At 42.1% G+C, this 17,821-nt stretch overlaps 1 protein-coding gene across 2 annotated transcripts in view; it reads right to left on the bottom strand.

Moving 5' to 3' along the window:
• LOC141264476 (uncharacterized) overlaps positions 1–17,821 on the bottom strand; it is a 497,614-nt gene that overhangs the window by 212,146 nt on the left and 267,647 nt on the right. For both annotated transcript variants that reach the window (XM_073676751.1, XM_073676752.1), the window contains exon 19: positions 14,134–14,271. In XM_073676751.1, coding sequence (XP_073532852.1) covers positions 14,134–14,271 — 138 coding nt within the window. The remainder of the gene's footprint in view (positions 1–14,133; positions 14,272–17,821) is intronic.

Genomic DNA, 17,821 nt, shown 5'->3' with positions numbered 1-17,821 from the left:
GAGAGGAGCTGTGTGGGGGGATATTACAGAGAGGAGCTGGGTGTGGAGACATTATGGAGAGGAGCTGTGTGTGGGAACATTATGGAGATGAGCTGTAAGGGGGGAATATTACAGAGAGGAGTTGTGTGGGAGGGACATTATGAAGAAGGGCAGTGCGGGGGGAATATTATGGAAAGGGGCAGTGTGGGGAGAATATCATGAAGAGAAGCAGTGTGGGAGGAATATTTTGTGCAGGAAGCACAGTAAGGGGCAATTATTTATTCAGGGATGCAGCATGATTAATATATTTATGGGGTAGTATAATGATACTTTATTTTTAAGGGCACTGTGTCGAGATGTGCTGCTGAAGACAAATATGAGGGAAGTTTGCAGAAACAAGCTCTAGGCATGCAATCTCATCATGGCATCTGTACTATGTGGAGACAAAGGAGGTGGGAACGATTAGAGAAGATGTCACCTATAAGGTACCTACATGTATATGTTTATTTGTGATCCTTCCTGCATCTCATCAGTGCTGTGGTTCCTGTATGGTCCACAGTCTGATGGCTGGTAACAACTCCCAGTATCTTCTTACCATTTTAAGGACATACTGGAAGTTGCAGGTTTACATAATACAAGTGTATATGGGGCTGACCTGAAACTGCAATTGTAGAAACAGAAAAAAACTGACAGCACTTCCAATACAAGAAATAGGTGTGAACAGGTGCTTACTAGGAGGAGCTACCTCCATATACAATTAACAAACAAAGTAGCACTCTGTGCTACTTTGTTTGTTAACTGAAACTGCAATTGATCACTGTACTAAGCTTGGTGATGTATTCATGTAGTGTCAGTAGTTCTGATCATGTGGCAATCCATACCGTCCTTTACGTTAAAACTGAAAAATCCTCAAAATTTTGTTTTGATATTATGAGGAGGATTTAAAGGAGTTCCAAAAATTTGGGTTTATTCACATTGATTTTTTTGGAGCAGAAACTCTCAAATTTTTTTCTCAAATACTGAAAACTTCGTTCCACAGATGTAGTCATGTTAATACCACTTTAAATTGTTTTGCGACCCTTGGTTCAGTATGACAGTATGGCCCTTGGACCAAAAAATGTTGTGCACCCATGCTCTGGAGTGATGAGACCAAGATAAATGTTTTTGGAACTGATGGCTTCAAAACAGTCTGACATTGCAAAGGTGAGAAAAGTGCAAACAAAAATGCTTGGTGCCCACAGTGAAACATAGTAGTGGCAGTGTCCTTATGTGGGGCTACATGAATGCTGCTGGTGTCGGGGAGCTACATTTCATTCATTCATGTACTGTTCTACAGTATATTGAAAGAGAAGATGCTACCATCACTCCGTGCCCTTGGTAGACTTGCACTTTTTCAACATGACAATAATCCAAAACACACATCCAAGGCCACTGTTGCATTTCTGAAGAAAAAAACTGATTCAGCAGCCTTGCTTTATCACTGGGGCACAAACCTGCAAAACAGAAAAGGGCCTTCCAAAAACTGTTCCCACAAAGTTGGAAGTAAACTATTATTCAAAATGTCTTAGTATGCTGAAGCATTAAGATTTGCCTTCAACAGAACTAAGGAGCCTAGGCCAAGCCCTGGAAAACAACCCCATAACATTATTCCACTCCCAAACTTTTGCAATATTTGTCACAATGAAGTCAGGCAAGTTGGCATCTCAGCACTTTGAGACCCCCACTTTGTAACTTTAGGAGGTCTCCCACATTGTGGCTGACTTGCTATGCCTTCCTAAATGCTTCCAGTTTTTAATAATACCATGTTTGCATAGGCAGACTGCATGGCTTGGGACAGTATTTTATAAAGCTGTGGCAATGTGACTGATTGAAATAGAAAAGGTGGTCCATAAGATGCAGAAAGGAAAAAAATGGAACACATCTTAAATAGTCTATACTATACGACATAAATATGAATGTATCTAATTGTAATTACCTTTTATTGTTCCAAACCCTTATAGGTACTCTATGGTCACTAGTTTGGTATTCATGATAAAAGAGTGTGACAAAGTCACTGGCAGAATACTGGAGGGGAGATATTTTTCACTGAAGCTTCAGTGATGTGAAACATGGAAGTCTTCTCCTGCATGGTAGGTGCAGAGAGGGTTAATCAGCCTTGTTTAAAGGGCGTGTTTTAGGAGAACAACCATAGTGTGGGAGGGAGGTTGTTCTTCATATCTCCACCTCAGGGTGTGGTCTGGGCTATACCCAGCCTTTTGACTCAGGTGTGGTTCAATATCTGGAGAGGCTTGCTCCAGAGAGGAGCTTGCATGTGTTGTGCTAAATCTGAACCATGTGTAGTTAACCCTGAGTGACTGGACCTCGGCCAATATACGGACTGTGCTGTATCTTTTTTTGTTTTGTTTTGCCATTATGCCGAATGAGCTGTGTTTACTTTATGGACTCCAGGGTGGTTTATGACACGTTTTAATAAACCAACCCAAACTTTAAAGAACCAGTGTTCCGTGTCTACCTCCATGTACAGCCGAGCAAGCCACTTTACCTCAAGAGGTAAATCATTTTCATGTAGCCCAGAAAGCAATGACTCAAAATAAATTAGGTGTTAGACATTTTAAAAGAATATTATATTTGTATATTTTTTAATCTTTTTCTCTAGAATCAGCACATCCTGTCCTTACAAACAGACCAGTGTCACAGCTAAAACCCATTGATTTGACTTTGGCTGCGCTGCATTACCAGATCCAGCTCATGGATAAGAGTGGCATTGATTCTGGATAAAAAGTAGATGGAATTTTCTAATCAAAGCCAAATCCTGTAATAACTATGTACCTTACATTAATTGGGTATATACAAGTGTCAGTATAAAAGTACAATAAGTACAACTAACTTCTGCCACTGTTCACCACATAGTCTGTGCAGACCTTAGAAAGCTCTGGTGACATTGCATGCATAGTGACATAATGCCACTTGACCATTGTGTCCAGCTATTTCAGCCTCCTGTGACACGGTGTGCATGCCAAACATCACTGAGACCTTGTCTATACACTGCGCAATGGGTACTGATGGCACAAGGCAGGATATCAAGAATGCAGCATAATTAACGCGCTTATTAAAAATCACAGAATTGCATAGATGTGGGCAAATATTTATCTTTCCACAAGAAAATTAATTCAGTCATATTGTGTTCTACGCGTTCGGAAAAGTGCCGATTTATATTTTACAGTATTTGCCTGCGAAATCAGACTTGAGACCACAGTGTAGATCTAAGGAACACAAAGAAATCCATTGTTAATATACTGTAAACCCACCGGGCAGGACCTGCCACTCAAAACCCCTTTTTCTTCCAGCAAGAGCGAAATTTTATAATTACTGATTTACCAAAATCTGGCCAAATTACACACGTGGAAGCATCTTTTTGCTCCGTCTATAAACCGCTCAGCTTTATGTCTTGCTGTTTATAAGTCTTACAAAATGCTGCGTGTCATTATGGCCTCATTACTGTTGGCTGGAAGCACATTATAGCTTATATAAATATTATGTGTAGGCTGCAATTTGGGTAATCAGTTGCTCGTGATTGACAGAAATCCACACTGTCATTTACACTGCTCTGTATGAGCTTCACGGGAGCGGGCATATAAGCTCTAATAAGTATATGCTATCTGCAAATGCTATGGCAATCCCAAGATCTTTACAAAGGTACAGAGAGGAGAAAAGGGGAAGTATTTTTCATCTACCTAATAATCAGCGCTTTCATCTCTTCGCACCTGGTAGGAGAGAGTACATGTGTGCTGTATGCTTAGAACAGAAAATATTTACTAACTGGAGTTTTTCCTCATATTTTTACATAAAGTATTTGTACAGGAAAACTATTTTAATATCACATCATGGGTGTTTCCAGCCTATATTTATTTTCCTACTTGGGTAACAGATGTTTTGGGTGGTAATTCTTAAAGTGGTTATCCACTACTTTGACATTGATGGCCTATCCGTAGGATAGGTCATCAATGTCTGATCGGTGGGGGTGTGACACCCGGCACCCTCGCTAATCAGCTGTTTTCGTTGTCGGCGGAGGCAGAAACTGACCGGTTACGGAGCTGAACAGTAAAGCTCCGTCTACTGCATAGTGGCCGCGGCTGAGTACTGCACATCCGCCCACTATTGATTTGAACAGGGGTCAGTTCCGGCCGATGATGACACCAAGAACAGCTGATTGGCGGGATGCAGGGTGTGGCACCTTCACCAATCAGACATAGATGACCTATACCCAAGATGAAAATTCAAATGGCAAACCTCCCTGCAAGTCAATAAAAACTTGAAGTGAATAAACACAATCTTCTGGGATGTGATTTCATGGCATACATAGTATGGTAAAAGTGACTTGTGAACATGATTCTCCAGGTCAGTGTGATTACGGCTGTAGCGTCGGCATCTCTGCCTCCTACCGGGCAGAGACGCCATTCCCCTCACCGCTGCGGTCCCCGTCTGGCATCCTCCAGCTCCCCTGCTGCTGCTGCTGTTGCTGTTGCGTGCAGCTTCCCGGGCACTGTGCTTAGGGCGTGCGCGCTCCCTCCCTTTTAAAGGGGCCGTGCACACCGTCCTAAAGAGTCCCCGGCCAATGGCCAGAGGACCACTCCTATATAAACCACCTCCTCCAAAATGGAAGTGCCTGTGCAAGGTTGTTGTTTGTTTGCTAACACTCTCCTCAGCCCTCAGGTTCCAGTACCTGCCAGCCTGTCTGTTAGCCGTGCCCGCCAGCCAGTCTATCAGTCGTGCCCGCCTGTCTATCAACCGTGCCCGCTAGCCTATCAGCCGTGCCAGCCAGCCTGTCTATCTGCCGTGCCCGCCAGCCTGTTTGTCAGCCGTGTTCACCTGCCTGTCTACCCGGATCACCTGTCAGGCCACCTGCCGTGTCCGCCTACCTGTCTACCCGGATCACCTGTCAGGCCACCTGCCATGTCCGCCTGCTTACCTACCTGGATCACCTGTCTGGCTACCTGCCGAACCCGCCTGCCTGCTACCCGGACTACCCGTCAAGCTACCTGCCATGCTCATTCGCTGTACCGGTCAGCTTCAGCCATCTGACCCGTGGGAGTCGCCTACTCTCACACAAAGTAGGTCCCAGAATGGCACCTGGTCCACCTGTCCGGTCCCTCCCTGGTTCACGGAGTCAATTAAGCCATCATGCGGCCAGGGTCAGTCTGCATTGGTACTTAGTTACGCCCCTCTGGTCCCTCCTTGCATCTCAGCACAGATGTTCAACCACCCGGACCTGTAACAACGGCGATACTAAACTTCAAATAGATCTTTACTTATTGTAAAAATAAAGGTTTCGTTTGTGAAGCTATTTTAAAAGACCTAGCTGCTACATTTTTATTGTTCCGTCCATGGAGATGTGAGGGGCTACATTTTTGAGTTGACGTTTTTATTGATACCAATTTGGGGTACATACAACATTTTGATTAAATTTTACTGCATTTTTTTTTTTAAAAAAAAGCAGTTGTCATTTCGATTTTTTTTTCCTTACCATATGTTAGTTTTATATTTTGATAGACTGTACTTGTATCAGTCATCAGTACATAAATACATAATTAGAACCACCATCAGTACATGAATATAGCACCAGAATCATCCACAGTACATAAATATGGCACCAAGCTTAAAGAGGTTGTCCCTTTAACCTATGAAACTGAACATTCTAGTCCCCACACGCAGGTTGTAATTATAAAACAAACCCTACTTTACTCATTGTTCCCAGGTCCACTGATGAGTTTCAGCTGCTGCACTGGTGTTTGGAATTGGCTGCAGTATTGATGTCACTTAGACAGTGTGGCAGCCAATAAGATATCTCTACCAGTACAGACAGAAAGCCCCATTCAAAGCCGCTGAACTTAGTAATTGGCAGCTGGCAGCAAAACTGTCGACATGATGTCAGGACTGCAGCAGATTCCAGATACCGATGCAGGAGACTAAGTGCTGGACCTGAAGACAGTGTGTAAAGTGCAGTTTATTTTTTTTATATAACAAACTGCGCTTGGGTAATGGAATTTCTGAAAGGGGGCAACCCCTTTAATACAGCGATCAACTGCTATGTCAAATCTGCCCCCATCATATACATTTGTATCATAAACCTACAACTTCCAGTATGTTCTTAACACTGGTAAGGAGATACAGTAAGGAGTTACCAGTCATCATCAGACTGCGGACCACACACGAACCACAGTACTGATGAGACATAGTCCACTGCCCCCCTTATGAACCATGGCCTTCACACCATTTTGCATTAAGAATGATGATGACCACAACTGTCCCCTTTATGAATTATAAACGCCACACTGTTTACACTTATTAGCTATAACGGCCAGACTGTCCACCCTTATGAACTATAATGACCACACTCTCTGCTTTTATGAACTGTAACTGCCACATTGACTACTCTTGTGAATCATACCCTCCACACTGCTCCCTTATGAACTATGGTCTCCACACCATCCTGACTTCATGCTGTCACCTCTCCACTAATTATCCTCATGCTGTACCTATCTCCACACTGTCCACTCTACACACTGTCTCCCACAAGCTGCCGCTCTTCATACTGTAGTAGCAGGAACCGTTGTCTCCCTCTGAGCCGGCTGTCAGTGCAATACCGGGTTTGGAGAAGTGGTTGAGTTCCACTCCTAGGGGAGCAACAAAATACCACCCTCAGGAGACAGCTCAGGCCGCCACCTGAGGTGAGATGCTGATCTTGTCTCATGGCAAAAGCCTCCCAACTCTCTCCTGATAGATGATATCAGGGGAGAGAAGGATCTGGCCGATCTTTTTGTTCTCCCATGTTGGAGAAGCCATTGAATGAAGATTCTGTCAGTGGGTCTTTCATTGAGATCACAGGCATAGGGGCTGATAATTCCTGTGTATGAGACTTTAGAAACTCTGGAGAGATTTTTCAAAACTAGTAGAAGGGATATTAATAAATGAGTGTATAGCTATATATGAAACACACTCCTACAGAAAACGCTTTTCTGTATATATATGTATTCATATATAAAACACTCATACAGTACATACTGTACCTATAGGTGCATCTCACTAAATTAGAATATCAAAAAGTTAATTTATTTCAGTTCTTCAATACAAAAAGTGAAACTCAAATTATAGTGTCATCTTACCCCCCCCCGCACCCCAGAACCAGCACCACCCCTTCGCATGTGTAATCCCGAATAAACAGGACTATTATCAAGCAACACTGTTGGTGAGAGCATTATCTGTTCCATTTCTATAGCTTTTATGGCTCAAGTTTCACTATATATGGAATTTGCACCACCTGGCACGTATGCACATGGCTAGTGCCCTGTCTACGTGGTTTCCAGGCTAACACGCTTTCATATGCAGAGTGCAGTGACTAGTGCTCGACAATTGAAAGCTGCATAGTGTGACTGATGCCTTATTATCTCTTTTCATATGCTGGACATTCAACTTTGTACAGAACAAAGTTTTCAATGAGAAAATTTCATTCATTCAGATCTAGGATGTGTTATTTGAGTGTTCCCTTTATTTTTTTGAGCAGTGTATATAGAAAATAACAATAAAAACAGGTCAGCTGCTGTGATAGTCCTTACATACAGTGGTGGCCAAAATTATTGGCACCCCTGCAATTCTGTCAGATAATACACAGTTTCTTCCTGAAAATGATTGCAATCACAAATTCTTTGGTATTATTATCTTCATTTAATTTGATTGCAAGGTAAAAACACAAAAGAGAATGAAGCAAAAATCAAATCATTGATCATTTCAAACAAAACTCCAAAAATGGGCCAGACAAAAGTATTGGCACCCTCAGCCTAATACTTGGTTGCACAACCTTTAGCCAAAATAACTGCGAACAACTGCTTCCGGTAACCATCAATGAGTTTCTTACAATGCTCTGCTGGAATTGTAGACATTCTTCTTTGGTAAACTGCTCCAGGTCCCTGATATTTGAAGGGTGCCTTCTCCAAACTGCCATTTTGAGATCTCTCCACAGCTGTTCTATGGGATTCAGGTCTGGACTCATTGCTGGCCACCTTAGAAGTCTCCAGTGCTTTCTCTCAAACCATTTTATAGTGCTTTTGGAAGTGTGTTTTGGGTCATTATCCTGCTGGAAGACCCATGACCTCTGAGGGAGACCCAGCTTTCTCACACTGGGCCCTACATTATGCTGCAAAATTTGTTGGTAGTCTTCAGACTTCATAATGCCATGCACACGGTCAAGCAGTCCAGTGCCAGAGGCAGCAAAGCAACCCCAAAACATCAGGGAACCTCCGCCATGTTTGACTGTAGGGACCGTGTTCTTTTCTTTGAATGCCTCTTTTTTTTTCTTGTACACTCTATGTTGATGCTTTTTGCCAAAAAGCTCTACTTTTGTCTCATCTGACCAGAGAACATTCTTCCAAAACGTTTTAGGCTTTCTCAGGTAAGTTTTGGAAAACTCCAGCCTGGCTTTTTTATGTCTCGGGGTAAGAAGTGGGGTCTTCCTGGGTATCCTACCATACAGTCCCTTTTCATTCAGACGCTGATGGATAGTACGGGTTGACACTGTTGTACCCTCGGACTGCAGGGCAGCTTGAACTTGTTTGGAAGTTAGTCGAGGTTCTTTATCCACCATCCGCACAATCTTGCGTTGAAATCTCTCATCAATTTTTCTTTTCCGTCCACATCTAGGGAGGTTAGCCACAGTGCCATGGGCTTTAAACTTCATGATGACACTGCGCACGGAAGACACAGGAACATTCAGGTCTTTGGAGGTGGACTTGTAGCCTTGAGATTGCTCATGCTTCCTCACAATTTGGTTTCTCAAGTCCTCAAACAGTTCTTTGGTCTTCTTTCTTTTCTCCATGCTCAATGAGGTACACACAAGGACACAGGACAGAGGTTGAGTCAACTTTAATCCATGTTAATTGCCTGCAAGTGTGATTTAGTTATTGCCAACACCTGTTAGGTGCCACAGGTAAGTTACAGGTGCTGTTAATTACACGAATTAGAGAAGCATCACATGATTTTTCAAACAGTGCCAATACTTTTGTCCACCCCCTTTTTTAGGTTTAGTGTGGAATTGTATCCAATTTAGGACAATTCTTTTTGTGTTTCTTCATTGAAGACAAATTAAATGAAGATAATAATACCAAAGAATTTGTGATTGCAATCATTTTCAGGAAGAAACTGAGTATTATCTGACAGAATTGCAGGGGTGCCAATACTTTTGGCCACCACTGTATATCAAAACTTGAGACCAGCTGTGCAGTTACAATGCTGCTCCCTATAGAAGCTATATACTAGCAGCTCTTGTATACCATTGCAACAGCAACCTTTCTATAATATGTGTAGCATTGGCGTCTCTGCCTCCTGCCGAGCAGAGACGCCGTTCCCCTCACCGCTGCGGTCCAGGTCCAGCATCTTTCCGCTCCCCTGCTGCTGTGGCGCACACCGCGCGCAGCTTCCCGGGTGCTGTGCTTAGGGCATGCGCGCGCGCTCCCTCCCTTAAAGGGGCCGCGCGCGCCATCCTATAGAGTCCTCGGCCAATGGCCGGAGGCCTTCCCCTATATGAGGCACCTCCTCCAAAATGGAGGTGCCTGTGCAAGGTTGTTGTTCTGTGTGCTAAACACGAGCTTCAGCCCTCAGGTCCCGCTGCCTGCCAGTCCTGGCTGCCAGCCTGTCAGTCCAGCCCGCCAGCCTGTCTAACAGTTCTGTCCTCCAGTCTGTCTACAGTTCTGTCCGCCAGCCTGCTTACCTGGACCACCTGTCTGTTACCTGTTGTGCCCACCAGCCTGCCTACCTGGAGCACCTGCCTGTTACCTGTCGTGCCCGCAAGCCAGCCTACCCGGAGCACGTGCCAGTTACCTGCCGTGCCCGCCTGCTTGCCTACCCAGAGCACCCGTCTGGCTATCTGCCGAACCAGCCAGCTTATCTACCCGGACCACCCGTCAACCTTCCTGTCAAGCTCATCCGCTGTACCGGTCAGTTCCTGCCAACTGACCCGTGGGAGTCACCTGCTCTCACACAAGGTCGGTCCCAGAGTGGCACCTGGTCCACCTGCCCGGTTCCTCCCTGGTTCACAGAGTCGACTAAGCCGCCGTGTGACCTTGGTTGGGCCGAGTAGGCACTTAGTCACACCCCTCTGGTCCCTCTTTGCACCGAAGCACAGAGATTCCACCACCCGGACCTGTAACAATATGAATGGAAATAGCTCAGTCCCAATTCTCCTCTGAAGTCCTACTTAGTACAACTTGCTTAGTAATATCATATCCAAGTCTTCCCTAAACTGCTATAAAGCAAGTCACGCACTGTTGCGGACGCGCAATACTTAGAATTATGCAAAAAAGCATTATCTATTGTACAGTGTATCAGATTTGTCAGATGTGTGCAGGTATTGTCATTGTATCTTTCTATACAACCAATGTCATATACAACAACACCTTTTCTGAAATAAATACATAAAAAACTCTAAAATATAAATGTAAAAAATTCCATTAACATTTATGACGGGTTGTGATGTCCATTTACAATGAGCGGCTATTAACTAGTCTACTGAATACATGGTGCAGGTGCTGGAGACTACAAGACTAATCAAAACTGTAGAACAAGCCTTTGTATCAGGATTGGGAGGAAAATAAATAGTACCGATTGCTTATTTAATTACAAAAGAAGTAGCAGTCTTGTGTGTATGGCCGTATTAGGTGGAGATTTATACAGTGCCTTTTCCATACGGAGACTCATAAAACTGCTAAATGTTCTTCTGCTGCTTTGTGACTGTACAGCAGGGGATTCACCAGTAAAGTGGAGTAATGTAACCTGTGTACAGAAAAAGGGGTAAATGTCTTCTTTGCATCGCTCTTACAATGGTCTTTAAATCTGCTTTGTCTGTAACAATGCATTTTCCCTCTGTGGTCACAGGACTCAGCAACTGCAGGAGCTCAGATGACCGCTTTCTTCTGCTCTTTGTTTCTCTTGCAGCCACAGCGCTTCGAGATCTCTATTGTCCTAATAGGTAGGGGTCCATTGGTGCATAGGGGAGGGTCACGTGATCCGTCACTATATTTCTGTCACTATTACAGTTCGCTCACACGAGCGTATAACACGGCCAAGTGTTATCCGATGTTTTGTCGGATAGCACTCAACCTAATGTTATACTATGGGGCAGTGCTGACCGGCGATTTTTTTTCTCATGCAGATTCGGCGAGGGCATCCGATATAATGGGACCATGCACCCCCATACAAGTCTATGAGTGTGTGTAAAACATCTGACTGCAATTGGATGTCATTCGAGTGTAGTCTGATTTATGAGGACAGAGACAATGGAGAAGATGGAGAAATTATGTTCTCCATCTTCTCCATAAGTGTGGGGATCACACTCAGATCAGATCACACTCTAACAGAGTTTGCTCCAAGTGACATTAGCATAATTGGCCTAATTCTCTCGCATTAGAGAACATACGGCCTTCTGACCGCAGCCTTAGCCAATAGATGCAGTATGCACTATTGGTTTGTGGATGCTATTTTAGATCTAAGTAATGGCATAACTAAGCATAAGAGAAAAAAAAACTCAGAAAATACACTAAATACTAAACAAGTCTAAATAAAAATGGCAATCCCACAAATCACCACTAATACTGTAAATACGTTAAAGGTGTTGTACTGGACTTTTAAAAATCGAACTATGGACAGTTATGATGTCACATACATTGTTCATGTAAACGCACAGATTGGCTGCAGTGGTCACATGAACAATTTACTGTTTGTAAGATCACGGTTGCAGCAATTATAGGAACCTCAGGAGATGCAGCGCTGGAGAAGAAGCAAATTGAGTAGGGAAGTATTGCTTATTTTATTATTATTTTAGGGACTATGGCCATCTTTACTTGGTCACCATGTATTTTGACAGGGTGAGCGTTTTTCCCCATGACGTAACTGTATGTGACCTCCTCATTATTACGCAAGCATGCTTCAAATGTTAAGATCATTTCGGCTTCTACAGAGGTTACAATTGCAAAGATTGACCTGCAAATGTTGGACATTTGTATTCTCATTTTGCTTCTCCTAGTGTTCATAATTTCCTTTTGGTTTACTTTTACAGTATTTTTTAATTTTGTTTAGATGTGCTATCCGTATTCTCCTAGGACCCATTGTAAAAATGAAAAATTTGGAGCTAAAGAAATATTTTAATGGAAAAATGAACCGTAAGTTTTCCTTTTCACGGTCGATTGTAATAAAATTCTGTGTATCAACTATGGGTTCAAAATGGTCATTACACCCCTAAATGAATTCCTTAAGAAGTTTATTTTCTAAAATGATGTCACTTGTGAAGGGTTTGTGCTGTTTTGACACCTTAGGGACTCTGCAAATGTGACATGGCACATGCAATCTTTTCCAGCCAAATCTGAGCTTCAAATGTCAATTACTTCTTCTTCCCTTGTGAGCCCTCCTTTTTCATTTATTCATTCCACTATGAATTAATTCATGGTGAGAATGTTGAGTTTTGGATAATGCAAATTTTCTACAGCATTTCTGCACCTATTAAGTTATTTAGATTACTTACGTTTTTTTTACATGTTTTATCATGTTTTTAACGCTGCGGTTTTTGTCTCTTGGTGGTGTGTCATGTTTTGAATAAAGCTGGTTTGATTTTGATTATTCCTAGTATTTGGCTTTGTCAAAACTTTATTGATATAGTCATCTGCAAATTACATGTATTTTTAGTGCGTTTCTGCAGGGGAAACTCATGTGGTTTTTACCTACAGATTTTCAGCATTTAATTCAATTCTATGGGGAAAAACAGCATACTCAGCATACTTGTGAGAGAAATTGACATTTTGCGGAATTGAAACACGCACCGCAGGTCATTTTATTCTGGGCGAAAAAAAAACTCAGTGGGCATGAGATTTCCATACATCCCGACTACTTTGCTGGAACTGTAAGAGGCAGTGTTTTGTGCATAGCAAAAATATGCAGCCTCAAAAACTGACCAAAAATTCATTGTGGGCACACAGCCTTAGGGCCCTTAAAGCGTCTTCAAAAATGGTAGAAATGATCCCTAAAAAATTGGTTTCCAAAAAACATGCTGAAAAAAGTCTGATAAACAGTCGGCATGAGGTTTCTATAAATCCCATCCACTTTGCTGGATTCAGTATTTGTAAGCCAAAACCAGGAGTGGGTGATAAATGCAGAATTGGTGACTTGTCTCTATTATACCTTTTCTCTGATTGCTCCTCACCTGGTTTTGGCTTACAAATACTGATGTCAAATACTGAACGTGCGCACGTGGCCTAAAGGGGTTGTCCACTACTTGGACAACCTTTTCTTAATTACCATAATACCCCCACGTAAAATAATAGCAGTTATATCCACCTCTGTTGCAAGTGCCATTCCATCTATGTCAGTGCCTGCTCTCCTGGGGCTCGGTTTACATTATTATGTCCCACAAACCCAGCAGCCAATCATTGGTCGCTCCCCTCTCACTTCCTTCAGACAAAACTGATGATCATAGGAAGTCAGAGAGCACCAACAAGTTATCACTTCTTCCAAGTGCCAGTTTCGTCCTCAAGCCCCAATAGAGCAAGCGCCAACATTGCTGGAAATGGAGGCGAGTATATCTGCTATTATTTTACACCGGGGAACTATGGTGATTGAGAAGGAGTTGTCTGATTAGTGGACAACCCCTGTAAAGAAGTAATCCGGCTCAGCTCACTTTTGTATGGGAAACTGAGCAGGCCTGGTGACTTTACCTCTATGGATATCTGCCGGATTGTGTTTCTGAGCGGCAGGTATTTTGCGTCTGTCCTACTCTAATATATAGAACAACAAGATACCTACAAGCGAGTTGCGATATCTGTAGATGTAATAAAATCGGCCCCACTTACTTTCTGATACACAAGCGAGACGAATTCTAATAAATAGGACAAATGTGCAATACCTGGCACATGCACACCGAGCCGGCATATCGCTGTAGTTGTGACATTAGTGGCCCCGCTCACCTCCCAATTTGGAAGTATAGTCAATTTACCCCTTTATAGCCTTGTCTATTTGAATTTATAAAAGCTAACTCTTATTGCAGAATTATACAATATGTGGTGTGTTGGTTTGCCACATTAGAAAAATACAAAATACCATTATTCTGTTATTACTTACTTCCAGAACACTAAGCTTCAACTTATCTTTAAGGTTCAAACTTTCCATTTCAAGCTCGGTGAACTTCTCCTGATTGAGATCAGTATAGCTCGAAAATGTATCCATGAATGTCAAATTAGTTTCTGCTTTTATAGAAACCTAATAAAAGAGGAAATAGTACAGAACATTTTCATAGTTATTCGGACATGGTAAATATTGTCACCAAATAGGTCTAAATATTATCAATAAGACGTCTAAGGTAACTTATTTAGTAAGCATTCTGATTAAAGAAGAGAAGACACTTGTCCCATTAGTAGTAACCACCTCATCAGTCACTCCCACCCACCACCCCACTGGTTCAGCATCACTCACATGGTCCCTCCCAAGTCAGTGCACCCTCGATTTTTAACATTTAAAGTGAACTTGTCAGCTGATACATTCTGCCTATTTTGTGGGCAGTGTGTACCAGGCACTGGCTGTATGATCTCAGCCATGTATGTTTGACTCTGAAACGTTTCAGAGAAATACATACTTTAGAAGCAGCTTATCCCCGCCCGATGACAGCGTAGGACAGCGGGTGGGGAGAAGCCACCAGGGACCTACCTGCCCGAATAGACTACAGCATGGTCTTGGTCCCCAGGGAACCTGTCACCAGCAAAAAAGCTGTTAACCTATAGATATGGGACTAATCTGCAGGTTAATAGTGATACTAACCTGCGGTGAGAAAATAAACTTTATTCTCCCCGGCAGCATTCAGGTTTTCAGTCACGGGGGTGGCTCAGGTTCAGTCACCGCTCTGAGAAGACAGAGTGGCTGCAGTAACCGTGCCCCCAGCCCTGACTGACACTCGCTCTGCATTGGGGCCGGCTGTCAGTCAGTGCTGGAGCCACCACTCTATATATTCAGAGCGGTGACTGAACCCCAAACGCTGCCGGGGAGAATAAAGTTAATTTTCTCCCACAGAGTTCAGCTTCATGCAGGTTAGTAAAGCTAATAACCTGCAGATTAAGCCCATATCTGGAGGCTAATAGTGTTTTTGCTGGTGACAGGTTCCCTTTAAAGCTGCAGCATTTCAGAGTAAAGAAGATCTAGCTGAGATCATACAGCCAGTGCTTGATACATACTGTCCATAGATTGGGCAGCATGAATCAGCTGACAGGTTCACTTTAAGGATTTTCCCAAAATGACATTTATCATCTATCTATACTATAGGTAATACATGTCTGATCTCTTGGGGTCTCACCACTGATCACTTCTAGTCTCTCCTAGCTCAGATCAGGAACGAAAAAAATTATATGGCTGCTCATGTACACTAACACAACATTCATTGTGTATTAGGGCTCATGCAGACGAGTGTATAAATCAGATGTGTGCTGTCCAGTACGCATGTTATTCAATAGAGCTGTTCAGATGGGCGATTTTTTTCTCAGTCCGACTCTCCGTGAGAAAGAAATTGCAGCATGCACTACTTTGACCTGAGTCTCTGATGAGACTCACCCATTCATGACTATGGATGCATAAAAAATAAAAGATCCCACATGGAACATCCAGGTGGCATCAGCTTTTTGTGGATTTATTTCTATTATAAACCCAGGAAACTATTTGTTTTGTACATTTTTTAATGTAGTTGTATGAAAACGGATTGCACATGGATGTCACAGAGACATCACACGGACTTAAAAAAAAATGGACACGAATGAAATGCAGATTAAAATTAGAAAAAAAATTGTCCGAGTTTTCTGGATGAAACTCGGATGATTCCTCATACGCTCATCTGCAGCCTCTGTTGGACTGACAGACTATGGGGCTAGGCTATCTCCATCAGTTGACAAATTCAGCTCTGCAAAATGTGCAATTCTAATCCTGTTTTATAAGAACAAAAACAAAGAACATTTCTAATAAATCTGAGAAATATATTTCATATTTTATTAAGACATCTTTACATAAATGTCAATGCCGCTTTATGCAGCCCAATGGTAGGAAAACTAAACGTAGTGACAATTAACCTTCAACACTTCCCATCACTTCTCTATATATTTGCATCACCAATTATCTAGAACAAGAACGTGCCCTAGATCAGCCAAGGTTACAGCATATAGTGATGGTAGATCAGCTTAACATTTTTCGATTCCTTACAATAACAAAACGTATGTAAAGTAAAAAGACAAAAAGCATTAAGAGCAATCACTGCTGCAACGTTTGAGGGAACAGATCACGTTTCTGTAAAAAGCTCTTCTAGTTTCAGTCAAATGTATGGATGCACGATGCCTAATTCATCCCATATATGGCTGTAATATGGATATGACAGCGCAGGCAGCAGAACATTACATATGTTTTACATTTAAAGCATATATATGACTGATTGGAACAAACACCAATTTCTATTTTTTTCCCTTAGCACAAAGCGTAAAGAATTCAACAGTTTCTAATGAAAACATTGCCTCTGTGGTAACAAAAAAAATCTTTATGGAAAGAAAATATATATTTTTAAATGTTCTCAGAGAACAATTTTCTGCCAAGACGGTGAATAGAAGGAAACATGCAGCCATAAAATTTGTGAACGGTTGAAAGGGAAGCAGTGAATTTTTCATTTCTTCCCCCCTTCATTAAAATGTACCAAGTACTCATTAAACTTTATGGATTAGTCATACTTAGCACCACGTACACTTGTGCCTTAAAGGGTTTTCCAGAGGATAAAAATTATTTTTAAAAGGGCTCAGACTGGTTTTAAAAAAAAAAAATGAATTCTTTCCCTCTCACAATGTCCTGCAGATCTTTTTCTGAAGCTTACTTGGCCACCACTGGTCTCTACTTTTTGGAACCCTCTTGAGACATCAGAAGAGCCCACTCAACCAATAACAATTTGATAATCACCATGCACAAATGCAAAAATAGTGGGACGGGTCCATCTTGTAGGCCTTTAGAGTCCACTGGCAATAAACTCAAATGACTAAAATAAGGCCTCCAGGCTTACAAGAGCCTAAAGGAAAGAGTCTCCAGCAAGTTATAGGGAAGTTGGGGATATATTACTAGTGAAGGCAATCAGACAATGGTTTGGCTTACAGGAACCATCAGAGAATATACCGGAAATAGTTAATTAGCTTGATGTACTAATGAGCATTCACTCACATCTCCCCACTGTTCGGGATGGTATTTAACAGCTGCCAGCTGTATATGTGCATACGTGGGGGACTTCACTCACTTATTCTCTGATCACTCCTATTAGCCAAACAGCACACAATTTTTGTGCCATTTTGTTTAATAGGATCTAATAAAACCTTGTGTTAATAAGTGCTTTCACATATTACATTTTATTTAGAATTTAAATGGTTACACTCACTTGCATAAATTAATAGTTCAAGCTAATATAAGAAGAAATTTTGTATTACATCTTATCAGAGAATTCTGCTTCTTTTTCCAATTACAATCAATCTCTTCTCCTTTTCCTGCCTCTTGAACTCATTATTCACATTATAAAAAAATGTAAATCCATCTTTCTCAAAAGAAGATTAACTGCCATCTCACTGAGGAATCAGATTGCAGCTGTCTATGTAAGTCTACAGAAAGGAGACTGAGAGGAAGAGAAGAGGCTGCATCTATATAGTAAAATGTTTTACTTCACTCCAGTGCTGAATTCACAGCTACACTGCTTAGTACTGTTATACAATGTCCTCCGTGCTGCTGCTGCTTCTGAACATTCTCCGTAATG

This window comes from Phyllobates terribilis, unplaced genomic scaffold (genome assembly GCF_046119375.1).
Source record: "Phyllobates terribilis strain yellow unplaced genomic scaffold, ASM4611937v1 Scaffold_4__5_contigs__length_816908805, whole genome shotgun sequence".
NCBI classification, from domain to species: Eukaryota; Metazoa; Chordata; class Amphibia; order Anura; family Dendrobatidae; genus Phyllobates; species Phyllobates terribilis.
The sequence above is the reverse complement of the archived record's forward strand: the minus strand, read 5'-3'. Positions and strand labels throughout refer to the sequence as shown.